The sequence below is a fragment of the Nycticebus coucang genome, chromosome 8 (genome assembly GCF_027406575.1).
Source record: "Nycticebus coucang isolate mNycCou1 chromosome 8, mNycCou1.pri, whole genome shotgun sequence".
Classification (NCBI taxonomy): domain Eukaryota; kingdom Metazoa; phylum Chordata; class Mammalia; order Primates; family Lorisidae; genus Nycticebus; species Nycticebus coucang.
This window is the reverse complement of record NC_069787.1, coordinates 89,623,340-89,649,218: the sequence shown is the minus strand read 5'-3', so window position 1 is coordinate 89,649,218 and position 25,879 is coordinate 89,623,340. Positions and strand designations below refer to the sequence as shown.

Here is a 25,879-nt window from a genome sequence, read left to right as displayed (position 1 = left end):
ACCAATAAGTAGATACAAACACATTCACACATTCTCTCTCTCTCTCTCACACACACACACCCCTATTAACCTTTTAAGGGTGAAGTAACACAAGTAAGATTTCCGAGAACATATTAGAAGATATCAATAGGGCCCCAGTATGTGATATTCTAAAATGAGATATATGTCCATTTTTAGAAGCATCTGCTCTGGTTGGTGGTAGCTAGACATCACACGCACTTCAAGGGTAATTCCATTTGAGAGTTGAGATTTTAAAATTATTTATTTAACAACTGATACTACAAAGTGTTATCTATATGCTAAAAGAATAGATACATAGCTGACCTCAAAGGTAAGAAAATATACAGAAACACATAATTTTCAAGGCAATTAAAGAACATTTGCACATTGGAACACCATCTAATTCAAATCTTAAGGTCAAATCAACATAAGTTTAACAAAAATAAAGGGCAGGCATGGGGGGTTCACCCCTGTAATCCTAGCACTCTGGGAGGCCAAACTGGGTGAACTGCCTAAGCTCAGGAGTTCGAGACCAGTCGAGCAAGAATGAGATCCTTTCTCTAAAAAAAAAAAAAAAAGCTGGGCGTTGTGATAGGTGCCTGTAGTCCCAGCTACCAGGGTGGCTGATGCAAGAGAATCACTTTAAGCCCAAGAGTTGGAGGTTGCTGTGGAGCTATAATGCCAAAACAGTCTAGCTTGGGCAACAGAATGAGACTCCGTAAAGAAAAAAAAGATTGCTGTAGTCAAGCAGCAGAATGAATTAGTCTTATAGAATGACTTTATATAAACAGCAAAATGGAGAAATTAGGGTAGAAAACAATCTATTCATCTTTTGAGAAGCACACAGTCTGATTATAATATGTATAACTAAGAAATTAGATATAGTTCAAATTAAAAGAAAACAAAATCTACAAGTTATAGAAATATGTAGTCCTTACTTTGTTCATGGTGGGCAAGTTATTCCCACTCTCTGAACTTACTGACCCGAGGAAAAACAGGCAGGTTCAAATTGATTAGTACTTCCAAGGGGAGACCAGGGAGAGCATCCTTATAAAGAAAGCTTAACTCAAAGGTCTTTGCTCTCTGTCTCAGAGAACCAGGCCTTAAGAAACTGACTGAGTCAGACTGGAGGGCTTCTCTCCAGTGTGAGTTCGTTGGTGGTGATTAAAAGTGGAACGCTGACTAAAGGATTTCCCACACTCACTACACTCATAAGGTTTCTCTCCAGTGTGAACTCTCTGGTGCACAATGAGCTGGGAGCTGTCACTGAAGGCTTTCCCACAATCGTTACATTTATAGGGTTTTTCCCCAGTATGGGTTCTCTGATGGACCATTAGGCTAGAGCTATAACTGAAGACCTTTCCACACTCATGACATTCATAGGGTTTCTCACCAGTGTGAATTCTCTGGTGTATAATGAGGTGTGAGTTTTGATTAAAGGATTTTCCACACTCACTGCACTTATAGGGCTTTTCACCTGTGTGAAGTCTCTGGTGTCGAATAAGACATTTACTCAGACTGAATGCTTTACCACACTCACTACATTCAAATGGTTTTTCTCCAGTATGAATTCGCTCATGGTCAGCAAGTTGAGAGTTCTGATGGAAGGCTTTCCCACATTCACCACATTTGTATGGCTTTTCCCCAGTGTGGAGGATTTGATGTCGAATAAGGCATTTACTCCGACTAAAGGCCTTGCCGCATTCATTACACTCATAAGGCTTCTCCCCAGTGTGGATTCTCTGATGGTCGATAAGATTTCTGTTGGAACAGAAAGCTCTCCCACACTCATTACACTCGTAAGGTTGCTTACCACTGTGAAGAATCTGATGTCGGAGAAGACTTTTACTCCGAATAAATGCCTCTCCACATTCACTGCATTCATAAGGTTTTTCCCCAGTATGAAGTCTCTGGTGGTCAATGAGTCGGGAACTCTGAGTGAAACCTCTTCCACATTCATTACATTTATAAGGTTTCTCCCCACTGTGGAGTCTCTTGTGTAGAATGAGATGGGAGCTATGGCGATAGGTCTTTCCACACTCAGTGCACACATAGGGTTTTTCCCCCGTGTGTGTTCTCAAATGAACGACAAGCTGAGAAGTCTGCCTGAAGGTCTTACCACATTCATTACACTCATAAGGTTTCTCTCCAGTGTGGATTCTCTGATGGCCAATGAGGTGTGAACTCCTTTTGAAGGCTCTCCCACATTCCTGACACTGATAGGTTTTCTTCCGTCCCTTTCGAGTTCCCCCATGTTCAGCAGGATTGGAGGACAGATTTGGGTTTTCCTCAACTTCCTTATATTCTTCACACCTGTATTTTTCCTTATCCTCATCTACTATTTCCAAAAAATCACTTTGTAGTCTGTTCTCTTCTTCATCTAAGGGTTGCCCTTCTAGCGTTTTGAATGTATCTTCATGGACATCTCCAGACACTGGTGCCCCAGGAACCAGGCCAAAGGGTACCCCCAATGTGCTATCAGATAACTCTGATACATTAGAAATTTCTTGCTTCAAAGTTAACTCTGAACTCTCCATCTTGCTCTCACCTGCTATCAAAAGAAGGAAGAAAACAACTTTTACTTATTTCTTCTCCAGTTGAAGAAACAGAATCATCAAGAGCCTATGTATTTGGCTCGGCACCTGTGGCTCAAGCAGCTAAGGCGTCAGCCACATACACCTGAGCTGGCAGGCTCGAATTCAGCCCAGGCCCACCAAACAACAATGATGGCTGCAACCAAAAACTAGCGGGGCACTATGGCGGGTGCCTGTAGTCCCAGCTACTTGGGAGGTGGAGGAAGGAGAACAGCTTGAGCCCAGGAGTTGTAGGTTGCTGTGAGCTGTGATGCCACAGCACTCTACCCAGGGCAACAGCTTGAGGCTCTGTCTCAAAAAAAAAAAAAAAAAAAAAAAGCTTATGTATTTGGGGGAAAAGGGCAGGTTAAGACATGAGGTGACAGATTAAGAAGAGTAAATGCGAAGTAGACCAATTTTTTCATAGAGACAGAATAACAAGGAAGAAAAATGTGGTCAGATTGATGAGAATGGGAGAAAGACTCCAGGACAGGCTCAGCACCCATAGTTCAGAGGTTAGGGCACCAGCCACATACACCAGAGCTGGAGGATTCGAACCTGGCCCAGGCCTGATATACAATAACTACAACAAAAAAATAGCCAGGGATGGGTGGTGCCTGTGGCTCAGTGAGTAGGGCACCGGCCCCATATACCGAGGGTGGCAGGTTCAAACCCAGCCCCAGCTGAACTGCAACCAAAAAATAGCCGGGCGTTGTGGTGGGCGCCTGTAATCCCAGCTGCTCAGGAGGCTGAGGCAGGAGAATCGCGGAAGCCCAAGAGCTAGAGGTTGCTGAGAGTCCTGTGACATCATGGCACTCTACTGAAGGTGGTAGAGTGAGACTCCGTCTCTACTAAATAAATAAATAAATAGCCAGGGACTGTGGCCAGTGCCTGTAGTCCCAGCTACTTGGGAGGCTGAGGCAAGGGAAGATTAAGCCCAAGAGTTCCAGATTGCTGTGAGCTGTGTTGTCACAGCACTCTAGCAAGGGTGACATAGTGATACTCTGTATCAAAAAAAAAAAACACTCCAGGACAAGCAGATGTTGATCCAAAAGAGCCAAATTAAAAGGGCTATGAGGGCCAGGTGCAGTGGCTCACACCTGTAATCCTAGTGCTCTGGAGGCTGAGGCAGGAGGATTACCTGAGCTCACAGGTTCTAAATCAGCCTGAGAAAAAGTGAGACCTCCATCTCTACTAAAATAGAAAAACTAGCCAGGCATTGTGGCAGGCATCAATAGTCAAAGCTATTCAGGAGGTTAAGGCAAGAGAATTGCTTGAGCCCAAGAGTTTGAGGTTGCTGTGAGTTATGAAGCCACAGCACTCTACAGAGGGTGACAAAGTGAGACTCTGTCTCAAAAAAAAAAGTAAAAGGACTATCAGAAATGACAAGACAAGACTATAAAGCATGGTGTCATCCTACAGAAGTCACTGTGGTGCTATGTGTCCTTAGTAAAATAATGAACTCTAAGTTGCTTTCCACAGTTCTCAGAAAAAAGGCCAGAAGACAGAATACCACCAAATACTTCAAGTCAAATATAAGAAAGAAAGAGGGAAAAGATGGAAGTTGACTGCAGATTTATATTGAGGGTATTAATTAGGAAAGCATGAAAAAAGGGGAGAACTTGGATGATAGGACTATGAAGGACTATGACAAGATTTAGAGAAGCTATGAGTTCACAAATGCTGGTGAACAGTGTTCAATTGAAGGGGACAGCAGAGCTGTGAAGATGCTACTGGTCCCCAGAGCACCAAACTGGTATGAGCCAGTCAAACGGTCTCATGAAAATTAAGAAGGCACCAATATTGAAATATGAATTAAAATACGTCTTTAAGATCTTGTTCTACAGAACATAAAGGTGAATATTTTTCCTGTGTTTTGGAATTTGTGAATCTAAAATCTAGAAGGCAAGAGTAATCATGGTCATAGGGAAGTACCAACTGATGTGTTTCCATCAGTCATATAGAAACAGGGCCACAGTCATCATGACATTTAGCCTATGGAAAGTTGAAGATGTCTGGGTCAGTAGGTCAGCCTTCTCCAGAGTTGACTATTGTCCTAAACTTCTCAATCAGAGGACCTTCCCTTCAATAAACTTACCAGGAAACTCCCCTGCTCAAGTCTTAGAGCAGGACACTTTGTAGAGCATTCCAGAATGGACCATAGGTCACTGGACCAGGGCCAGGAACTAGATCCTAGGGAAGCTGTAGGTTAGTTATGAGCCTGTGCCGTGGCCTGGGTCATAACTCAGTCCAAACAAAGAAGGTATTCAATGGCTGTGGCAATGAGAATGCCTCTCTAAATAAATGTGGAACTTGAAATAAGGTAAAATTTAGGCAATTACAAGTAGGAATGGAGAGAAGTCAAGACATTAGGAGCCATAGCAAATAATAATAATGAGGGAACAGAAGTAGGAAGGAACTAGGAGAGGGACAAAAGACTCAAGAGTACATATAACGGGCAGAGGCAGCAGGACAAGCATAGTGGCAACTGATATGCTGTGAGCAGCTGCATTATATTCACATTGGAACACAGGTATAAAAATTAATTTGCTTTTTCTGCTCAGGCCCCCAGGCTGCCCTGAGTTAGGCCCAATCTCTACAAGCCCCTGACTCACAGTGTGGTTTAGCTGACTGGTTTGGTCTGGGTTCCAACTTCATGAAGCCTAACACATAGCACCCTACTTACAATACTCAAGGAGTGACTCTCCATCCATCTTACAACTAAAAACAGCCCAACTAAACCATCCTATGAGGTCTAACAATTAAGTGGTGAACTTGCCACTAACAATTAAGTGGTGAACTTGCCACCGCATGCTTATGTTGGCAGCACTGTACCAACAACACAGTAAAGTTTCATAACCCTGGCCAATTACTGTCTCACAGCTGTGCATGTTGATGTGTGCTGGCGTCTTAGTGAGTGGTGTTCATTATTGCTCTTGTGTGTTTTTGTGTGACATTGAGAGAATGTTGGATTAGAGAAAAAAAACTCATTAAATTTCTTGTTAAACTTGACAAAAGTGGAGATGAAATCAGAGAAATATTAGTCCACATTTATGGGGTAACACTGTGAAGAAAACGAGAGAGTACAAATGGATTAAAAGTTTTTCTGGGCAGTGCCCATAGCTCAGTGGGTAGGGTGCCAGCCACATACACCAGGGCTGGCAGGTTCAAAGCAGGCCCCGGCCAGCTAAAGCAACAATGACTACTGCAACAACAACAACAACAACAACAAAGTTATTCTGAGGGGAGAGAAGGGATCACTGATGAAGAGTGGTCAGGGAAGCCAGTAATGAGCAGAACTGATGAAAACTTTGCAAAAATTTATTGAGTTGTATGTCAAAATCGCTGGCTGACTGAGAAGCACAGGAGACCAAGTAAACCTCAACAGAGAAACAATTAGGAAAATCTTAACTGAAGATCGTGGCATGAGAAAGGTGTCGCTCGTGCTCTTACTTCACGACAATGTACCAGTTCATGTGGCCCTGGGAGGGTATTTTTAGCCAGTAAAGAAGTAATTGTATTGAAATACAATCCCTATTAATCTGATCTGATGCCCAATGACATTTTTAAGACCTGAAGATAAAGGAAATATTGGAAGATTTTTTTTTTTTTGGCCGGGGCTGGGCTTGAACCCGCCACCTCCGGCATATGGGACCGGCGCCCTACCCGTTGAGCCACAGGCGCCGCCCTGGAAGATTTTTTTTTTTTTTTTTTTGAGACAGAGTCTTATTATGTCACCCTCGGTAGAGTGCTGTGGGGACACAGCTCATAGCAAACTCAAAACTCTTGGGCTTAAGCGATTCTCTTGCCTCAGCCTCCCAAGTAGCTGGGATTACAGGTGCCTGCCACAATGCTCAGCTATTTTTCTGTTACAGTTATAATTGTTGTTTTAGCAGGCCAGGCTTGAACCCACCGTCAGCTGCAGTGTATGTGGCTGGCACCCTACTCACTGAGCTACGGGCGCCAAGCCTGAAAGGAAGACATTTTGATGACATTCAGGACTTCAAAGGGAATACAACAGCTCTGAAGGCCATTCCAGGAAAAACTGCCTTGAAGGGTAGACGAGGCACTAGCATCAGTGTAGAGCTTCCCAAGGGGAGTACTTTGAAGGTGCCCCATAGTGGTATTCAGCAATAAGGTAGGTATGTTGTACTTTTTCTAAAATGAGTTCATGAACTTAACTGTCAGATTACCTATATCATTCAGTAATGAAATAAAGGGAATGTTGACCCCGGTAAAGCCAAGTGACGGTACAAAGAGGTTCGCTCCACTATTCACTCTAATTACCTATGTTTGGAAATTTTCCTAATAAAACATTAGAAAAGATAAGGCATATAATGAAGAAAACAGACTCTTAGTTACTGAGGAACAGAATCATTACCCAACGAGGCCGAGCTGTGGTAATTTTCCAGCATCACGTTCCAGTACGGGGCTCTCTGACTGAATGCCAGACCTTTCCACTTCTGCTCAGTGTCATCCACAGACAGGTCCTCACATGCCGCAGTGTCCTGGAATGACAAGCTTCTGTTGCTCAAGAACATTCCCAGCCTGAAGGCAGAGTTACAGGGGGTACAGAGGGCGCAGGCTACAGGCTCTTGATGGGAAAAGGAATGGGACACAGGAGCTGGGATGACATTTCCAAAGGACAAGTCCAGGACAAGACAGAGTCCATTAACTCAGCAGGAGCGACCCAGCCCCGGGGGAAGCAATTAGCAGGAGAGACACAGGCACAGTCTCAGATGAGGCAGGGTCCTGGAGCTGGCAGCTCTGGCCATTCCTGGGCCACAGACAAGGGAACTCAGGAAAAACAGAAAGAACCAAGCTCACCTGGCACCTGACCATCCGAAGCACAGTTGTTCCTGCTTGGTCTCCAGAGCTCCCAGCTTGGGGAAAGGCAGGAACCGGGGAAACAAGTTGAGCTGAGGGAGGAAAGAAAGCTGAGTGGGACAAGCCCTGCCCTCAGCTCCCATAAGATCTATGTTCCCAATGGGTGGGTTCAAGAGAACTCACGCAGCTCCACACACACTGACTCCGACCCTCTTGTATAAAAAGCATTATCCCAAGGTGCTGTCAGTTTTCCCTGGAGGGCACAGTAGAAGGTCCCTGTCAAACTGAGAACTCAGCGCTCCTCCAGCCCTCACTGTCTTCAACCTCCCTGTAGGGAGCTCTTCTTCCGGACACACTCGCTCTCCCATGGCTTCCCGAGCACCAGTCACGCCTGATCTGCCCCTTCAGCTCCAGTTCCTCATGCCCTGGCTCCTCTTTCTGCTCTTGCCCTGTTGCTATGGACACTCCTTGAAGCTCAGACCCCAGGGCTTCCTTTTTCTCCCTGTCAGCGATCTCACTGACCATCACTGCTTTAACACCGCTCTCACTTCTCGTTTCTCTCCTGGACCTGTGCTACACGCTTCCACTTGTCTATGAGACATTCCACTTGGGTATCCCATAGCACTGAAGTTCAGAGTCTAAAATGCATGTTCTTACCACCTTCCTGACTCCGCTCCCCAAGTTCTATCAAAAAATCCATTATTATCTAAAACGTTGTAACTCACCTCCTTCTCCTTTCAAACCAAAGTCCCATGCATTCTTCCATGACATTATCTTACATCTATCTTTCTCCATTCCAATCACCCTAGCTCAGGCATTAATCACATCACATTTATCCTACTCCACCCATCTTCTTTTTCTTTTTTTTGCAGTTTTTGGCCCAGGCTGGGTTTGAACCCGCCACCTCCAGCATATGGGGCCAGCACTCTGCTCCGTTGAGCCACAGGCGCCACTCCTCCACCCATCTTCTATGGAGGCTCCATCTCACTCAATCCACAATGTTCACGATTGTCAGAGTAATACTCATGATATACATCACCCTCTGCTCCCCAAAATCCTACTGGCCTCAACCTCAAGGTCCTGGACAAGTAAGGTCCAGGTTTCCAAACATAGTCCCTGGAGGCCGGGCGTGATGGCTCACACCTGTAATCCCAGCATTTGGGAGGTGGAATGCATGAGCTCACAGACTGGAGACCAGCCTGAGCCAGAGTGAGACCCCATCTTTAAAAAAATAGCCAGGGCTCAGCGCCTGTGGCTCAAGCGGCTAAAGCGCCAGCCACATACACCAGAGCTGACAGGTTTGAATCCAGCCCAGGCCTGCCAAACAACAATGATGGCTGCAACCAAAAAATACCCAGGTGGCGGGCACCTGTAGTCCCAGCTACTTGGAAGGTGGAGGCAGGAGAATCGCTTGAGCCCAGGAGTTGTAGGTTGCTGTGAGTGGTGATGCCAAAGCACTCTACCCAGGTCGACAGCTTCAGGCTCTGTCTCAAAAAAAAAAAAAAAAAAATAGCTGGGCCAAGAAAATAAAAAAAAAAAAAAAAAAATAGCTGAGCTGGCTTGGTGCCTGTAGCACACTGGTTACAGTGCCAGCCACATATACCAAGGCTGGAGGGTTCGAATCTGACCTGGGCCAGTTGAACAACAGTGACAACTGCAATAAAAAATAGCCAGGCGTTGGGCGGCCCCTGTGGCTCAAGGAGTAGGGCGCTGGTCCCATATGCCGGAGGTGGCGGGTTCAAACCCAGCCCCGGCCAAAAACCACAAAAAAAAAAAAAAAATAGCCAGGCGTTGTGATGGGCACCTGCAGTCCCAGCTACTTGGGAGGCTGAGGCAAGAGATTCACTTACAGCCAAGAGTTTGAGGTTTCTGTGAGCTGTGACGCCACAGCACTCTACTGAGGAAAACATAGTAAGACTCTGTCTCAAAAAAAAAAAAAAAAAAAAACCAGCCGGGCACTGTGTCAGGCGCCTGTAGTCCCAGCTGCTTGGGAGGCTAAGGCAAGAGGATCACTTGAACCCAAGAGTTTGAGATTGCTGTGAGCTAAGACACTACAGCACTCTACAAGGGCGAACAAGTCAGATTCTGTCTCAAACAAATAAACAAGAAACAAACATAGCCTTCCCTGACTATACCCAAATGAGACCCAAGGAATGCTCACCTTGGAGTCTTTGTTTACACTCTTCTAATCACAGGCCTACTACTATTCTTTCCCTTCAAAATCCTGCCCTATTTTCCACTGTTTAATCCACTGCTACCTCCTTCGTGAAGCATCCCCTACCAGTTCCAGTCTGCAACGTTCATACTTATCCTGTGATCTCCTTTTTCCAACAGCTACCTGGCTCATTTGTGACAGGATCAAATGCCTAAGGACAGACGTCATTTATATGTATCTTACTAGTTTACCCCTTCTTACATGAGTTTATGCATATGCAAGGGACTGACTCTACCATCTAAACAGCAAGCTCTTTGAAAGCAGTTACAAATGTACTGTATCTCTCTGGTCTCCAACAGTGCCTTGCCCATGACATGCGCTTGACAAACCTTACTAAAATCATAAATGACTGGTGAACAAACAAAAGGAACAGACTGTCACCAGGAAGGACAGATGGCAGGGTAGTGAGAGATTCTAACAGGAAGAGAGATGGGCAGAAATGAAGAAAAGGAGACTTAGAGAAGAGAAGGGAGGCATGATGTTATGCCAGAGCTGGAGACATGAGTACCAAAGTGCACATTGGGAAGGTGATGTGCCCCTGGGTCATGAAGAGGCTCCAAGAGGGCTCCAGGGACTGAGCCTCCACTGAGCGGTGAGGTAGGAGGGGATTCCTTTGTTGCACCCAGAGCTGCCATCTCCTCCAAGTGCATTTCCTGTTCCTGTGCTGGAGTTGTAACCTAGAGACAAGGAAACAAAATTGGGTACAAAAGAGCTTTCTTGAAGGTATTGACCTCAAAACCTCTACGTCAATCTCCCCCAGAACAAAAGCCAAACAAAAGAACAGCCATAGTATCCTTCCTACCCTACTAGTACAGGGGAAAAAGTCCATCAAATCAGAATCTAAGGCTGCTAGCTAGGCGTTGTGGCGGGCGCCTATGGTCCCAGCTGCTCAGGAGGTTGAGGCAAGAGAATAGCCTAAGCCCAAGAACTGAAGGTTGCTGTGACACCACAGAACTCTAAAAAAAAGGAATGTATGGCTGCAATCCTACTTGTCATTCTCTGTCAACCCATTGGTGGGAGCCTGAAGCCTGATTGTACAACTATTTCCACTCTGTGTCAGGACTTCAGACACAAATTTCCTTAAAAAGAACCATCTAGAGGGCGGCGCCTGTGGCTCAAGGAGTAGGGCGCTGGTCCCATATGCCGGAGGTGGTGGGTTCAAACCCAGCCCCGGCCAAAAACCACAAAAAAAAAGAATTAAAAAAAAGAACCATCTAGAATAGAGAACCATGAGGGTAATTCAGTACCTTAACCCATAGAAAGAAACAATCAGGCTGGGCACCTGTAGCACAGTGGTTACAGTGCCGGCCACATACACCAAGGCTGGCAGGTTCAAACCCAGCCCGGGCCAGCTAAACAACAATGACAACTGCAACAAAAAAACATCCAGGCACTGCAGTGGGCACCTGTAGTCCCAGCTACTTGGGAGGCTGAGGCAAGAGAATCGCTTACACCCAAGAGTTTGAGGTTCCTGTGAGCTGCAACGCCACGGCGCTCTACTGAGGGTGACACAGTAACAGTCTGTCTCAAAAAAAAAAAAAAAAAATCAGAAGCATATAGGAAATAAAAAAGTATAGGTATGTGTATCTATAGGTGTACTATTCACAAATGCTACTGAAGCTGACAGGTGAAGTGATACCCCAGCACAGTGGCTGATAAACCTTAAGATAACTTTTTCTGATTCTCCTAAGCAAAGATGTGTTCTCTTCAGAGAAGCGTCCCTTGATCAAACTAACAATGCAGGGATAGTCACTCTCAGATTAACTGATTAGACTTTCTATACAGCATGCACTGATCTTTAAATTATTTGTCTTTATTGTCTATTTTTCTCCACTGAAATATAAGTTTTTGGAAAGTAAGAACTTTGTCTCAATCACTTGCTCCAAAATAATACTTGGCCCAAAACTGATACACAATTGATATTTGCTGACTGACTTCTTAACGTTTTGCTAAGAGATTTTAGTGTATCTACAAACTCAGTTTTCATATGTACTACCTCTCCCCAATAATTTATACGTAACAAGTCGAATAAGATCAGACAACATTCTCTCTCTTTTTTTTTTTTTTTTTTTTTTTTTACAGAGACAGAGTCTCATTTTATCACCCTCAGTAGAGTGCCACGGAGTCACGCAGCTCACAGCAACCTCCAACTCCTGGGCTTAGGCGATTCTCTTGCCTCAGCCTCCCAAGTAGCTGGAACTACAGGTGCCCGCCACAACGCCTGGCTATTTTTTTGTTGCAATTTGGCCGGAGCTGGATTTGAACCTGCCACCCTCGGTATATAGGGCCGGTGCCCTACCCACTGAGCCACAGGCACCGCCCCAGACAACATTCTTTAGAGATCTGGAGAATACCTCAGAGCATAGACATTGTCTTTCTAACCCTTGCCTGTCATCAGACCAGCTCCTCATAATCCCATAGTTACTGTGTTTACCAGTAATGGAGTAGAAAACTTAAAACATTATCCAAATACAGGGCAGCGCCTGTGGTTCAACGGGGAAGGGCGCTGGCCCCATATGCCGGAGGTGGCAGGTTCAAACCCAGCCCCCACCAAAAACTGCAAAAAACATAAATAAATAAATACACGCAATGAAGGAAACTAATAAAAAAAATTATCCAAATAAAGTATGTTCATAAACTCACACTTGGCATGTACATAGCACAGCACAAGGTGTAAATAACTTTTCCTTCAATAAGCAATGCTGGATTTACACTATTGGGTTACATCTACTGAGATGTTAGGGTACTGTCTTTAATACGTACCTCTCAACATATTGGTGGAAGGCTCCCTGAGGTCTGTTGTTCTCAAGCTCACCACTGAAAGTTCTCATACTGGGCAGCCGTAAAGTTCATGTGCAATTTAAATAGCTACAAGAACTGGTGGTCATAGCTCTCCAATGCAAGAGCTGTGGGTATTGGCAGAAGGTGCCGTTTCCCCGAAAATAAGACCTACTTAAGGGAAAGATATGACGTCCCCTGAAAATAAGACCTAGCGCATCTTTGGGAGCACACCTTAAAATAAGACACTGTCTTATTTTCGGGAAAACAGGGTAGCAGTTAACTGCACTGTGGTAATACAACTTTGTAATTCATTGACAAATAAATGCTAGTATAGTTCTCGTTCACTATTTAGGACTCAGACTTATAGGTTTTCTTTTCTTTTTTTATTTTTTTTTTTGTAGAGACAGAGTCTCACTTTTATGGCCCTTGGTAGAGTGCCGTGGCCTCACACAGCTCACAGCAACCTCCAACTCCTGGGCTTAAGCGATTCTCTTGCCTCAGCCTCCCGAGTAGCTGGGACTACAGGCGCCCGCCACAACGCCCAGCTATTTTTTGGTTGCAGTTTGGCCGGGGCTGGGTTTGAACCCACCACCCTCAGTATATGGGGCTGGCGCCTTACCAACTGAGCCACAGGCACCGCCCGGTTTTCTTTTCTTAAAAGGCATGAAGACCTCACACTAACTCTTACACTAGAGAAAAGCTAGTGGCTTAGAATGTAGGAAGCTGGCCTGTTCCTCACACTTGGGAGTAAAAACCAATAACCACACTTGAACTAAATCTTGTGGATAAGGGAATGCTTACTAGATATGTTATCTTGAACAAGCTAATTAATCTGTGTTCATTTTACTGCAACGCTTATTTTGTAAACCTGGTAGGAGTTGAAATAAGATACAGGATATAGGGTGGTGCCTGTGGCTCAGTGGGTAGGGCTCCAGCCCCAGCCAAACTGCAACCAAAAAAATAGCTGGGCATTGTGGCAGGCACCTGTAGTCTCAGCTACTTGGGAGGCTGAGGCAAGAGAATCACCTAAGCCCAAGAGCTGGAGGTTGCTGTGAGCTGTGACGCCACAACACTCTACTGAGTGTGATAAAGTGGGACTCTGTCTCTGCAAAAAAATAAATAAATAAAAACTTTAATAAAAAAAAAAAGATACAGGATATAAGAGCATTTTGCAAATTGTATAATTCTGTAGCCCTCCAGGGATCACCCGACACCCCTTTCCTAGCCCCAACGTGCACACATGCACATGCTCTTCCTGCTGTGATAGAAAGGCTTACTCCCCATAAGCAGAATGACTCTGATTTGCCCTCATCCTCGTTAATCTCCTCCTGGAAAGGAAAAGCTGCCAAGGAAAAGCCTGTTTAGCAATTCTATGAACGTTTTCTGAACCCCTGCTAGGAAAGACAAGCTTGCCCTCCTGTCCTCATGCCAGAAAACTTTTTTTTTTTTTTTTGAGACAGTTTCACTTCGTGGCCCTTGGTAGATTGCTCTGGCGTCACAGCTCACAGCAACCTCCAACTCTTGGGTTTAGGCGATTCTCTTGCCTCAGCCTCCGGAGAAGCTGGGATTACAGTGCCTGCCAGAACACCGGGCTATTTTTTGTTGCAGGTTTGAACCTGTCACCCTCAGTATATGGGGCCGCCCATCATGCCAGAAAACTTAACACTGACAGCAGTGGTAGAGCAAGAAATAGAGTCCAAAGACCCAATCCAAGGCTGGAGCCACTAGTGTTCAACTGCCTTGCTTGTCAACTTTAGTCCCTTGTCACTGTCTTGGATGTGACTTGACAGTCACTTCTGAGGCTACAGGGAGGGAGCATTCACTTCTGCTTAAACAAAGCATAAGGAAATAGGGAAATTTTCCTTCCACCATCTTAGTTAAATGGCACTCTAAATGTGTCATCAGGGAGGCGCCTCTGGCTCAGTGGGTAGGGCACCAGTCCCATACACTGAGGGTGGCAGGTTAGAACCCGGCCTTGGCCTAACTGCAACAACAACAACAACAAAAATTAGCCAGGTGTTGTGGCAGGCACCTATAGACCCAGCTACTGGGGAGACTAAGACAAGAGAATCACCTAAGCCCAGGAGTTGGAGGTTGCTGTGAGCTGTGACTCCACAGCACTCTATCGAGGACAATAAAGTGAGACTCTGTCTCTAAAAAAAATAAAAATAAAAATAAAAAATAAATATGTCGGGTGGCGCCTGTGGCTCAAGGAGTAGGGCGCCTTCCCATATGCCGGAGGTGGCGGGTTCAAACCCAGCCCCGGCCAAAAATAAATAAATAAATAAATAAATAAACATGTCATCAGCTACTTGTTTTTTTTTGTAGAGACAGAGTCTCACTTTATGGCCCTCGGTAGAGTGCCGTGGCATCACACAGCTCACAGCAACCTCCAGCTCCTGGGCTTAAGCGATTCTCTTGCCTCAGCCTCCCAAGTAGCTGGGACTACAGGTGCCCACCACAGCACCCGGCTATTTTTTTGTTGCAGTTTGGCTGGGGCTGGGTTTGAACCCGCCACCCTCGGCATATGGGGCCGGCGCCCTACTCACTGAGCCACAGGCGCCGCCCCATCAGCTACTTGTTATTGCCACGGCTGACCCAACTGCTGTCTGGATCCTCATGATCGCTGATTTGTTCATGTGAGCTTATTGTTTACCCACAGAAAATGATGACTGATGATGGATTTGTTAAAGACAAACGTGTACTGGCTGGTCTTGGAAAAATGTCTACCCCAGGCCTTCAAATGAAATCTTCATCAACTGAAACAGATTCCCTGGTGATAGATACGTAATCAGTCTTTAATAAGAGTTTAATAAAATAATATGCTGGGGATTTGGGAATTTTTTTTTTTTTTTGGAGACAGAGTATCAAGCTGTTTCCCTGGGTAGAGTGCCACGGTGTCATCACAGCTCACAGCAACCTCCAATTCTTGGGCTCAAGTGACCCTCTTGCTGTAGTTTTTTCTATTTTTTTAGTAGAGATGAGGTCTTGTTTTTTTGGCCGGGGCTGGGTTTGAACCTGCCACCTCTGGCATATGGGGCCAGCACCCTACTCCTTTGAGCCACAGGCGCTGCCTGAGGTCTTGCTTTTTGCTCAGGCTGGTCTTGAACTTGTGAGCTCAAGCAATCCCCACCCTGTTGGCCTCTCAAGAGTGCTAGGATTGCAGGCATAAGCCAGCACACCCAGACTGGGAAATTTTATATACTAATTTTTCCTCAAAAAGTGCAAACAGGAAGGCGGTGCCTGTGGCTCAGTGGGTAGGGCGCTGGCCCCATATATTGAGGGTGGCACCTGTAGTCCCAGCTACTCAGGAGGCTGAGGCAAGAGAATCGCTTAAGCCCAAGAGCTGGAGGTTGCTGTGAGCTGTGATACCACAGAGCCCTACCGACGGCAACAAAAGAATTTGTCTCTAAAAAAAAAAAAAAAAAAAAAAAAATAGCCAGGTGTAGTGTTGGGATCTGTAGTCCCAGCTACTTGGGAGGCTGAGGCAAGAGAATCGCTTAAGCCCAAGAGTGGGAGGTTGCTGTGAGCTATTACACCATGACACTCTACCAAGGGTGACAAAGTGCGACTCAAAAAAAAAAAAGTGCAAACAGATAACATTGAGGGAACTCTAGTGTACTCTGCTCAGGTTACACAGAAACAATTTGAGACTCAACAGGGGTAGCTAACTTATTCATGGTATAAAGATCTTTTTTTTTTTTTTTTGTAGAGACAGTCTCACTTTATCACCCTTGGTAGAGTGCTGTGGTGTCACACAGCTCACAGCAACCTCCAACTCCTGGGCTTAGGCAATTCTCTTGCCTCAGCCTCCCGAGTAGCTGGGACTACAGGCGCCCACCACAACGCCCAGCTAGATATAAAGATCTTTTGATATGTCGACTTGGTACTAATCAAACATCCAGCTGTTACTGTGAAGTACTTTGTAGATGTGCTTAGAGTCCTGAATCAGTTGACTTTAAATAAAGGAGATTATCCTAGACAGCAGATGGATAAATCAGCCTAACTCAATCTGCTGCAAGGCCAAGCAGAGCTGAAGGTTCCGCGAAGAAATTTCAACTGTGCACTGCAGCTTCACCTGTGCCAGAGTTCCAGCCTGCCCTCCCTAAAGGCCTGCCTTATGGATTTCAGACTTGCCTACCCAGCCCCAGAATCACTTAATCCACTTTCTAGTAACAAACCTCTTTACACGTACACAGACACACACCCTCCTCTCCTACTGGTTCTGCTTCTCTGGCTGAACTCAACTGAAGTATACTGTGACAGAGCTCTCTAGCACTGTGGTCCTAGAAGCCAGACGTTCTAATATATCATACTGCCGATTCTTTCCAATGTTTTCTATAGTTTGCATTATCGTGGCTTTAAATTGGAGAAAATCTCAGGAAGCAGGGAAAAATCAAAATTAGAATTAAAGAGGCAAAAATGCCCCAGTTTGGTTTGTAGAGTTAGCAAAAGGTACAAACTGTTACAAGAACCAAAAATATCATCTCCCATAAGAAACCTATGAGGCAGGAAGGAGAGAATTGATTCTGAGAAATCCGAGAAAGAGAGCAATGAGAACAAGAGGGTTATGTTATCAGCACAACCAAAGGTCCACCTCCCTCAACCTCTTGTTCTAACCAGCATGAAGTTCCTCTGTCTGACAGGAGTGTTGTGTGGATCTCCAGGGTAAAGCTAGGCTCAGAACACAGTATTTCACAAAGTGATCTGCAGAATTTAGCTGGGATTTGCATTTTTGTGTATGGCTTGGAGCACAAAACTATTTCCCCTCTATCCATGGAACAAGTTCAGGAATCCTAAAGGCAAACCAGTCTAGAGCCTGAGGAATGTAGAATGCCTATTTTCAGGCTAACCCAAGCACTAGAGAATGGTTCCAGATGCCATGCTAGACTCAGCTGCTCACCTCTCCTGATCCATTGAGGTGTCTCTGGAAATCCTCCACCACAGCCACAGCCTCCTCACCACTCTCGGGGTGATGGAGCTGTACCCAGGTCCGGAGCTCCGTGGGTAGGATGCTCAGAAACTGCTCTAACACCAGCAGCTCCAGGATCTGCTCCTTGGTGTGTACCTCTGGCATCAGCCACCAGCGGCAGAGCTCCCGGAGGCGGCTCAGAGCTTCCTGTGGCCCAGACATCTCGTGGTAACATAACTGCCTAAAGTGCAGCCGGAAGATTTCACAGACAGGAGGGTGGTTCTTTTGAAGACTGCAGCCCTGTCCCCACGTCTGGCTCTCTGGCTCCTGCTTCACATTCAGGCGTCCCTCCTGTTTCTGGAAAATAGCATTCCTGGGGACAAGACCTAAAGTTCCCCTGCCTCCAGTGGTCATTGTGACCCCAAATAGAAGCTTGTTCCAGCTGCAGTTGGTCTGCTTAAAATGATGGTCTGTAGTTCAGCACTTAGGAGCTGTTTCGCAGGGTTGGGGAAAAGGGTAATGGGAGAAATAAAAGAGAAATCAGAATCTCCAAAGTATTCAGCTCCAGGCTGATGACAGATCCTCCAATGAGTTAAAAAGGAAAACTCCTGAGAAAGAAGTACACAAGCAGGGCTGTCAATCTAAGCATCTCTCCAAGTGACTTCCCTTCTTAAAATTTCAGTGGCTCCAATCTCCTACAGGATAAAACCTAAATGTCTATAGACCTCTGATATAATCCAAATTTTACAGAACAAATCTTTTTAATACAGGAAGTTTAGATTTAGTCAAAAGGCAACAGTCAAGGATCCAGAAGGCCACATGTTGCCCCAAGGCTGCAGGTATCCCACCCCTGGTCTATGCCTAGCATTCATAGCCCTTCACGTTTCAGCCTCAAATGGCTGATCCAGCCACATCCCCTACCACTCTTCCCAAGTACTCAGGTTAGAAAGACAGCAATGGTCTCCAATGTGGGAAATGCAAAATACTCCAAAGAAAATACCAAGCTGTTATTTAATGTCCATTTAATGTTTTATGATGTGCATTAGTATTTTTATAGTAGTACACATCTTTAACTTGCAAATAAGTTTACATAGAGAGTGCATAATCAGGCTTGTTTTTTTTTTTTTTTTTTGGCCAGGGCTAGGTTTGAACCTGCCACCTCCGGCATATGGGACCAGCGCCCTACTCCTTGAGCCACAGGCACCACCCAAGAGAGTGCATAATCAAAACTCTTTTACTGATAAAGATGCACAATAAAATTTGGAACTAAAGTTCTAAAGACATTGCCAGAAACAACATAATATTTCCCCGTTTGGACTTTTTTTTCTTCCTTTCCATTTTTGACAAACACATCTGTCAAGACCCAGAACAAATGTCATTTTCTCTTGAAGGCTTTCCTGATGGCTCCAGGAAGAAACTCCACTATTTAACTCTTTCATGCAAAATTCACCACTCTCACCCTCCTAACTGCTGAAAAGCTACTAAAGGAAAGGAACCAGATGGAGTCAGAAAATATGAGATCTTTTTCTACTCAATGCACCTCCCCTAGAAAGCCTTCTTGAGCTCTGAAGGCTTAAGTTTGTTATCTCCTCATTCTGAATTCTGTGCTAGAGCACTTCTCAACACTAATTATTTGTGGTTTAAACGACTATCTTCCCCCTCTTTCTCAAAGGACTCAAAGGGCAGGGATGACTTCCATTCGTCTTTTTACACATGTGCATACATGGCACACAGAAGGACATTGGAAAATGAATGAATGCAACTCATTCGGCTGATACTAAAGTGGAGGAAAACTTTGAAAAGGAGCACCTTAGTGTAACAAGGGCATCCGTGTTGTGCTTCCAATTCACCAGATTCCTGGATAAGCTATCTTTCTCTGAACCTCAATTTCTTTAAAAAGACAAAGGACTTTTAAATAATCTTTAGTCTCTGCTGTAAAACCTCACACAATTAGGGAGTTCAGGAGATTTTCCTACTTCCTTTACTGTTCCGAAGGCCCAGCAGCTTATTTCAACTGGATTTTTGCATTTCCAAATCACATTTAGTGTTTGAAATTCTAAGCGTGAAGGTGACCCATTCCTAAAGGTTTGCATTGTCACCCAGTGCAAGGTTGGGAAAACGACCATCTACCTTTCGTGTAAAACCAGGCTTCTGCGGCGCCTCTCACCTGGCCACGTCTACCCCGTTCCTAGCTGTATTCTCAGGTGCCCGGCTCCGTGCTAAGCCCGGCTGGTTATAGGAATGCGACAAAGAAGAGGCTCCACATGGGGCGGCTTCTGAGCGTCACCGGGACCGCGCCGCCCGCTGCAGGGCAAAGCGCGGTCCCGCCGGGAGTCGGCGACCCCAGCCCTGGCCGCGCCTCCTTCCCTGTCCGGGTCCCGCACCCACTCGCGACTATCACTCGGGAACGACACCAAATACCTCTGCCACCGGTACAAGCGAAAACAATGGCCGAGCCGGAAGCGAGAGAGGCCTCAGCTTCCGGCTCTTCCGGGCTCCCGGAAGTCTGTTGTGAGCGTGTGCGCACGCGTCCCCGCGCTCCGGAGAGCTGGTCGGACTCTGTCCGGCAGTTCCCGGCCACCCGCCACCGAAGCCAGAGGCAGGCCTCACGCGAAGCCCCGCGCCGCGCGCATCCTCCTCTTAGCCCAAAATTGGACAACCTAGACTCACCCCAGCTCTTCCCGTTCCCCTCCGAGTGAACTTGGGAGAGACCCCCAGCCTCTAAACCTGTTTTCGCGTCTGAAAAATGCAGAGCATAACTCTTAGCCACTTTCGAGCGCTGAGTGAGTAGTGCTGTAGGCACTACATACATAGCAAAAGCCCATTATACTCGGCGGCGCCTGTAGCTCAGCGGCCGGAGCTACACCGGAGCTGGCAGGTTCGAACCCAGCCCAGGCCCGCCAAGCAACAATGACAACTACAACCAAAAAATAGCCGGGCGTTGTGGTTGGCACCTCTAGTCCCAGCTCTTTGGGAGGCTGAGGCAAGAGAATCGCTTAAGCCCAGAAGTTTGAGGTTGCTGTGAGCTGTGATGCCACTACCGAGGGCGACATAGTGAGAGTATGTCTCAAAAAAAGAAAGAAAGAAAAATGGTTTACATACAGAGGCAGGATGTGAACAGGTCTTTGCTGCTAACCTTGTTGTGCCCATTAACCTTAAGTGTAATGCCCATGGGTGAAGGAAGGGCAGATGCTAACAGGGAATAAGGAACTATGTATATTCATGAACTACTATCTCACTGTGTAGTTCAGGAGGTAGGTCCTTTACCGGATTCAAAGTAAACAGTCTCCTGGGTTGGTGAGGAATCAGAAATATTTAAAGGATATCCTGGGCTTACTCTGGCCCTGACATGTTTTCCTTATGTATCTGCAGCAAAGGCATCAGAAGTCAAGCTCTGGAGTTTTCACAAGCTTAAAGAACCCCAGACTTTGCCTGACACTGCCATTGGACGTGGCCATTAGTCCATTGAGGCCTCAGAAGCTCAAGGTTCTGTTAGAACAAATGCTTTGTTCTGCTATCTGTTAGATATCTGTTAGAACAAATGCTTTTAGTCCCAATTTCCAGTTTCCCTGATCATATGTCATCCTACAGTTCATAGGAAACACAAGGATCTGGAAACCAAGGTTGGGGTTTTTATTCTTTGGAGCTGTTTTTCACAAGTGGTTGACTTTCATTGTCAAGAGGTAGGCCCAGGCTCAGTGCGATGGCTCATGCGGTAATCCTGGCACTCTGGGAGGCCCGAGGATCACTTGAGCCCAAGAGTTGGAGCCATGACACCACAGCACTCTACCCAGGACGACAGCTTAAGACTGTCTCAAAAAAAAAAAAAAAAAGCCAGGCCCATCTTGGCTGTGTGTCTAGACTTCAGAAGTGCTTCTGTGGTCAGCACTGTGGGGCTAATCTATCACAACTGGATCAGGCCCCAGTAAGCAAGACATGCTCCATGATGCCTGCCATATAACATGTTGGGGCACCTACATTTGGGCCAAAGACAACCCCAGAAGCCCTTCAGGAATTCTGTACTCTACCCTTTGTTGGAAACCATCATATAAGCTTTGGTATGAGAGGTAACAGGTAACCCAGGTTCTACATACCCGAACTAAAACTCACTACCCACAGTCCTGAAGCTTTAACCATGCTCCCGGTAAAAGGTACTATCATTTACTCAGGGTCCCAAAGTAGAACCCTGAGTGTCACACCATGAGCAAATTATTTAGCTCTCTGTTCTATAGCTTTCTTATCTGTAAAATGGGGATAATAGTATACTTAAAAATTGTAGAGTTTATGAAGATAGGATGAGATAAAATACACAAAGCATTTAGAACGGTACCTGGCACATTGTAAGTATTACAGGTGTTTTCTACGATTGTGTTTAATGCCCTTGTTGCCTCCTACTTCATTCCCTGCATCCTTGCTAAGGTCTGCCAAGTTTAGCCCATATGTATGTAACAACAACAGAAAATATCTATAGCACTTACTGTGCCACCCTGCCTTACCATTGTCACCTCCCTTGTTAAGCCCTGCCTAGAGTGGAGGCAGCTATGAGAAGCATGTTCCTAGGGATTTTCTGGATTTAACAACAAAGAGAGGAGCACAGTTAGGCCTCCAAACTGCTCCGACCCTTTGATGTCATCTGCCTGGACAGTCCTTTTTCAACAGCCAGAACACTTACATAAACCCTAAAAAAAGGCCCCTAAAAAAGGGGCCCTACACACACCAGGGTGGGAGGCTTGCTGTGACATTAGTCCCAAACCTCAGCCACTGTGATTGGGAGTGGATGGGGCCCAAGCCCTAACTAGGAGAATAGAGAGATCTTCCTTTTGTAGATAGAATTTCTCTTTTCTGCCAAGTGCTTGATCTTGAGGTTCAAGAATGAGTCCACAGACCATGCAAGTAAGTGAAAGGGCAGAATTTATAGATGCAAAGATTGCTAAGCAAAAGGGGGAACAGAACCTCTAGCAATGGAACATGGAATCCATGTGGGCCTTCTGTCTAGGGGTTTCTGTACTGCTTGGGTTTTGGGAAGATGGACTGCATGTCTGGAACATGTCTTTACTGGCCAGGGGCCTGTGGGCAGAAAATAACTTTTTTTTTTTTTGAGACAGAGTCTCACTATGTCACCCTTGGTAGAGTGCCGTGCATCACAGCTCACAGCAACCTCAAACTCTTGGGCTTAAGCGATTCTCTTGACTCAGCCTCCCAAGTAGCTGGGACCACAGGTGCCAGCCAAAATGCCCAGCTATTTTTTGTTGTTGTTGCAGTTGTCATTGTTGTTTTAGCTGGACTGGGCCGGGTTTGAACCCGCCAGCCTGGATGTATGTGGCCAGCACCCTATCCAGAAAATAATTTTAATACTGGCTAGTGCAGAGGAATGTAGCACTATGTATGTAACATATATATGAGTGAGGCTGTAGGATATGTGTTCCCTACTGCCGGGAGGAGTAGCCCAGATAAGAGACCACTCCAGTTGCTTTTTTCATGACCTTGTTTGAGGTTCAGAGAATGCAGCCTGCAAAGAACCTGTTTGTGCTCAGAGATGGGAGTCTGTGATGAGACTGATCTCTGAGTTCACCCAGGCTTAGAAAATGGGGGGTCCCTGTCCAGCCCTGAACGGGGAACCCTGTATCACTTTCGCCTAGAAAACTTCTACTTATCCTTCAAAACTTAGCTGAGAAGCCCTTCTCCAGTAATTCTTTTCTGCTTCACATCTGGATTAAGTATCCCCTTCCCTTGTGCTAGTGTGGTGACCTGCTATATCCTGGTCACAGCCCTTTTTGTCATACTATATTAACACTGTATACTTACTGGCCTCCCCCACTGTACTGTAAGCCCTATGTGAACTGAGGCCCTGTCTCCCTGGTTCATAATTGAGTCCCCAGTCACTGACTTTAGGCTTGGCTAGGTTTTTTAAGTATGTGTCTCCTCAGTGGATGTGAGCTCCCTACAATCAAGCCACCTTTGTTTCCCTGGCATCCAACACAAACCCTAATCTAGTCTCTAAGAAAGGTGTCCCTGATCCAGCTTGCTATGGAAGGCTTTTAAGGAGGGAAGGAAATTGACTAGCCTGGGTTGTAGGAAGTTGCTTATGATGGTGGGCTGTATTGAGGGGCTTGGAAGAAATGAGGTTCAGACATCCCTGATAGCTGCTGGTTGGCTGTGCACTCCTGGTGTCTCTTAAGACAAGATCATTAGTACGCAGATGAGGATCTTGAGGCTGGGCAATTGTCTGGTTAGCTGGGTAACATTTTACTGGCTGAAGAGGGTAAGCTAGGCCTAAGGTTCAAGCCATTAACACCCTGGGATGGGGCCCAAGCCCTAAGTAGGAAAACAGAAAGATCTTCCCTCCTCCTTTGTATTGCAAGATGCTCTCTCTGACCCCCATTCATTCCTTTGCCTTTTTTTTTTTTTAAAGTCTTTTTTTTTTTTTTTGTAGAGACAGAGTTTCACTTTATGGCCCTGGGTAGAGTGCCGTGGCATCACACAGCTCACAGCAACCTCCAACTCCTGGGCTTAAGCGATTCTCCTGCCTCAGCCTCCCGAGTAGCTGGACTACAGGCGCCCGCCACAACGCCCGGCTATTTTGTTGTTGTTTTGTTGAGACAGGGTCCCACCCTATGCCCCTGAGCAGAGTGCAGTGGGCGTGGTAGTTCACCACAACCTCAGACTCGGGCTGCGGGCACCCCGCTGCCTCAGGCTCCGGAAGCCGCTGGGATTACAGGCGCTCGTCGCGGCGCCCAGCTGGGTTTTTCCATTTTTTTCACGAGTCGGGGTCTCACTGTCGCTGGTTGCAGTTTGGCCAGGGCTGGGTTTGAACCCGCCACCCTCGGCATATGGGGACGGCGCCTTACTGACTGAGCCACAGGCGCCGCCTCCTTTGCCTTTTAATTCCTCTCAGATTTCTTCCTGCTAACAGTGAACCAGGCCCTGTTAGGAGCTCAGGGAGGGTCAGGGATGGCCACGAAACACGCCCTTCTGGGCATGGAGAATGGGAGGGTTTTCTTGGTCCCGGGGCTTCACGTACCCTCCCGGGGAGCCAATCTCAGGCAAGTAGAACACCGAGACGCGCAGGCCTCCTAGCTTCCTAGAGGAGATCGGAAGTTGTTCCCAGCGAGGGAAAACCACGCAGAAGAGTTGCTTCTGGCGACCTTTGGTTCAGGAGTTGTCGCGGGTGCCTGCTGGTGGGGCCGTAACAGGACCGGGGAGCTGATGGGCGTGCCATCCCTGGGACCCCTGAGTGGGAGCTACTGCCTCCGGCTGTCTCCACCTTCCGCTAGTGCCAATATTTACCTATCCACGTGACACAGATGGGATGACAGGCCCAGGGAGCGGCGGTGACCTGCTGGGGATCTCAGCGCCTCAGCGAGGACATTTGGTGGGAATGCAGGCCTCTGCCTCTTAATCACTACTGCCCGACTCTCCGACCCTCCGTGCTTCCTTCCCCAGGGTTCTACCCCAGTGTTCTTCTGGGGGGCGGGAGGGTCAAGGCATCCCATTCCCTGCACTTTATAATTGAGTCCCCAGGCACTGGCCAAATCCCTGCTCCAGGGCCTGTCGTCCTGTCGTCCAACCTCCACACCAGCTCTCCAGATGGGCTGCTGGCCTTTGCTGGTGCAAATCTGTGAAGTGGAAGGAGGACTTTCAGGCCAGCTTACCCACAGCTCCCAGCCGTCAAAATTGTTAGCATCGATTTGTGGACCCACTGCATCTTAGAGTCGCTAGTCCAGCCACCACCATCCTATTTAACAGATGGGCAAGCAGGCCCATGGAGGGATAGGAACCCAGGTCTCCTGCCTCACACTCTAGGGACCTTGTTTCTTTTTTTGACCCCTCGTTCTGTGAGTGTGATTCTCCCAAAGCAGAGCTTTGGCCTTGGAAATTATAAACTTTGCATTATAGGTTGTAATCTATCAGTTTCAAGGTATTATTGGACTTTAGATTTGAAATTCAGATTCTTCCAGAAGCCAATCAAACATAGACTGGAATTTCTTTTCAGCCTGTAAATATGGCAGAACCTAGCTCTGCCACTTACCAGTAGGAATTTGTGACCTTGGGCAAACTTAATGTATCCATTTGAGGATTAAGTAAAATAAACTGAGTTTGGACACATCCTATCAAGCACTATACATTGTAACTTACTGAAGACATCTATGCAAGAAACTGAATTCTAGGAGAGGGGCAGGGAGTTCACGCCCATAATCCTAGTACTCTAGGAGGCCAAGGCAGGAGGATCTCTTGAGCTCAGGAGTGTGAGACCAACGTGAGCAAGAGTGAGACCCTATCCCTACTAAAAATAGAAAAATTAGCCTGGCATTGTCGAGGCCACCTGTAGTCCCAGCTATTCCAGAGGCTGAAACAGGAGTTGAACCTAGGAGTTTTGAGGTTGCTGGTGAGCTAGGTTGATGCCATGACACTCTAGCCTGGGCAGCAGACTGAGACTCTGTCAAAGGAAGGGAAGGGGAGGGGAGGAGAGGTGAGAGAGAAAAAGAAGGAAGGAAAGAAAAGAACAAAAGAAAGGGATATAGGAGGAAGATAAGAGAATAAGATCTAGACCTTGGAATGTCAAGGGCAAGG

The 25,879-nt window shown here is 46.4% G+C and overlaps 1 protein-coding gene across 6 annotated transcripts; it reads right to left on the bottom strand.

Moving 5' to 3' along the window:
* Positions 1-243: 243 nt before the first annotated feature.
* LOC128591715 (zinc finger protein with KRAB and SCAN domains 7-like) lies at positions 244-19,791 on the bottom strand. 6 transcript variants are annotated; one of them, XM_053599407.1, is made up of 7 exons: positions 19,476-19,769; positions 17,300-17,799; positions 10,124-10,292; positions 7,401-7,492; positions 6,955-7,081; positions 4,672-4,766; positions 2,373-2,551 (listed from the first exon to the last, which is right to left on the bottom strand). In XM_053599407.1, exons 2-7 carry the CDS (start codon positions 17,720-17,722, stop codon positions 2,519-2,521), a joined length of 939 nt encoding a protein of 312 aa, XP_053455382.1. In that variant the 5' UTR covers positions 17,723-17,799; positions 19,476-19,769; the 3' UTR covers positions 2,373-2,518. The 6 variants fall into 6 exon arrangements, with proteins under 6 accessions (XP_053455380.1, XP_053455379.1, XP_053455378.1 ...); XM_053599405.1 differs by lacking the exon at positions 4,672-4,766 and having other exon boundaries at positions 244-2,551; positions 19,730-19,791; XM_053599404.1 differs by lacking the exon at positions 4,672-4,766 and having other exon boundaries at positions 244-2,551; positions 19,439-19,769.
* Between the last annotated feature and the right edge of the window lie 6,088 nt (positions 19,792-25,879).

What these genes read in the sequence shown, in the direction of transcription:
- LOC128591715 (XM_053599405.1), bottom strand. Translation starts at nt 17,722, where the DNA reads ATGACCACTGGAGGCAGGGGAACTTTAGGTCTTGTCCCCAGGAATGCT. An exon ending in CCTTCCCAATGTGCACTTTG is followed by an intron (nt 7,493 to 10,123) that starts GTACTCATGTCT and finishes TTCCTCCCTCAG; the next exon opens with CTCAACTTGTTTCCCCGGTT. An exon ending in CCACAGCTCGGCCTCGTTGG is followed by an intron (nt 2,552 to 6,954) that starts GTAATGATTCTG and finishes TTCTTTTGATAG; the next exon opens with CAGGTGAGAGCAAGATGGAG.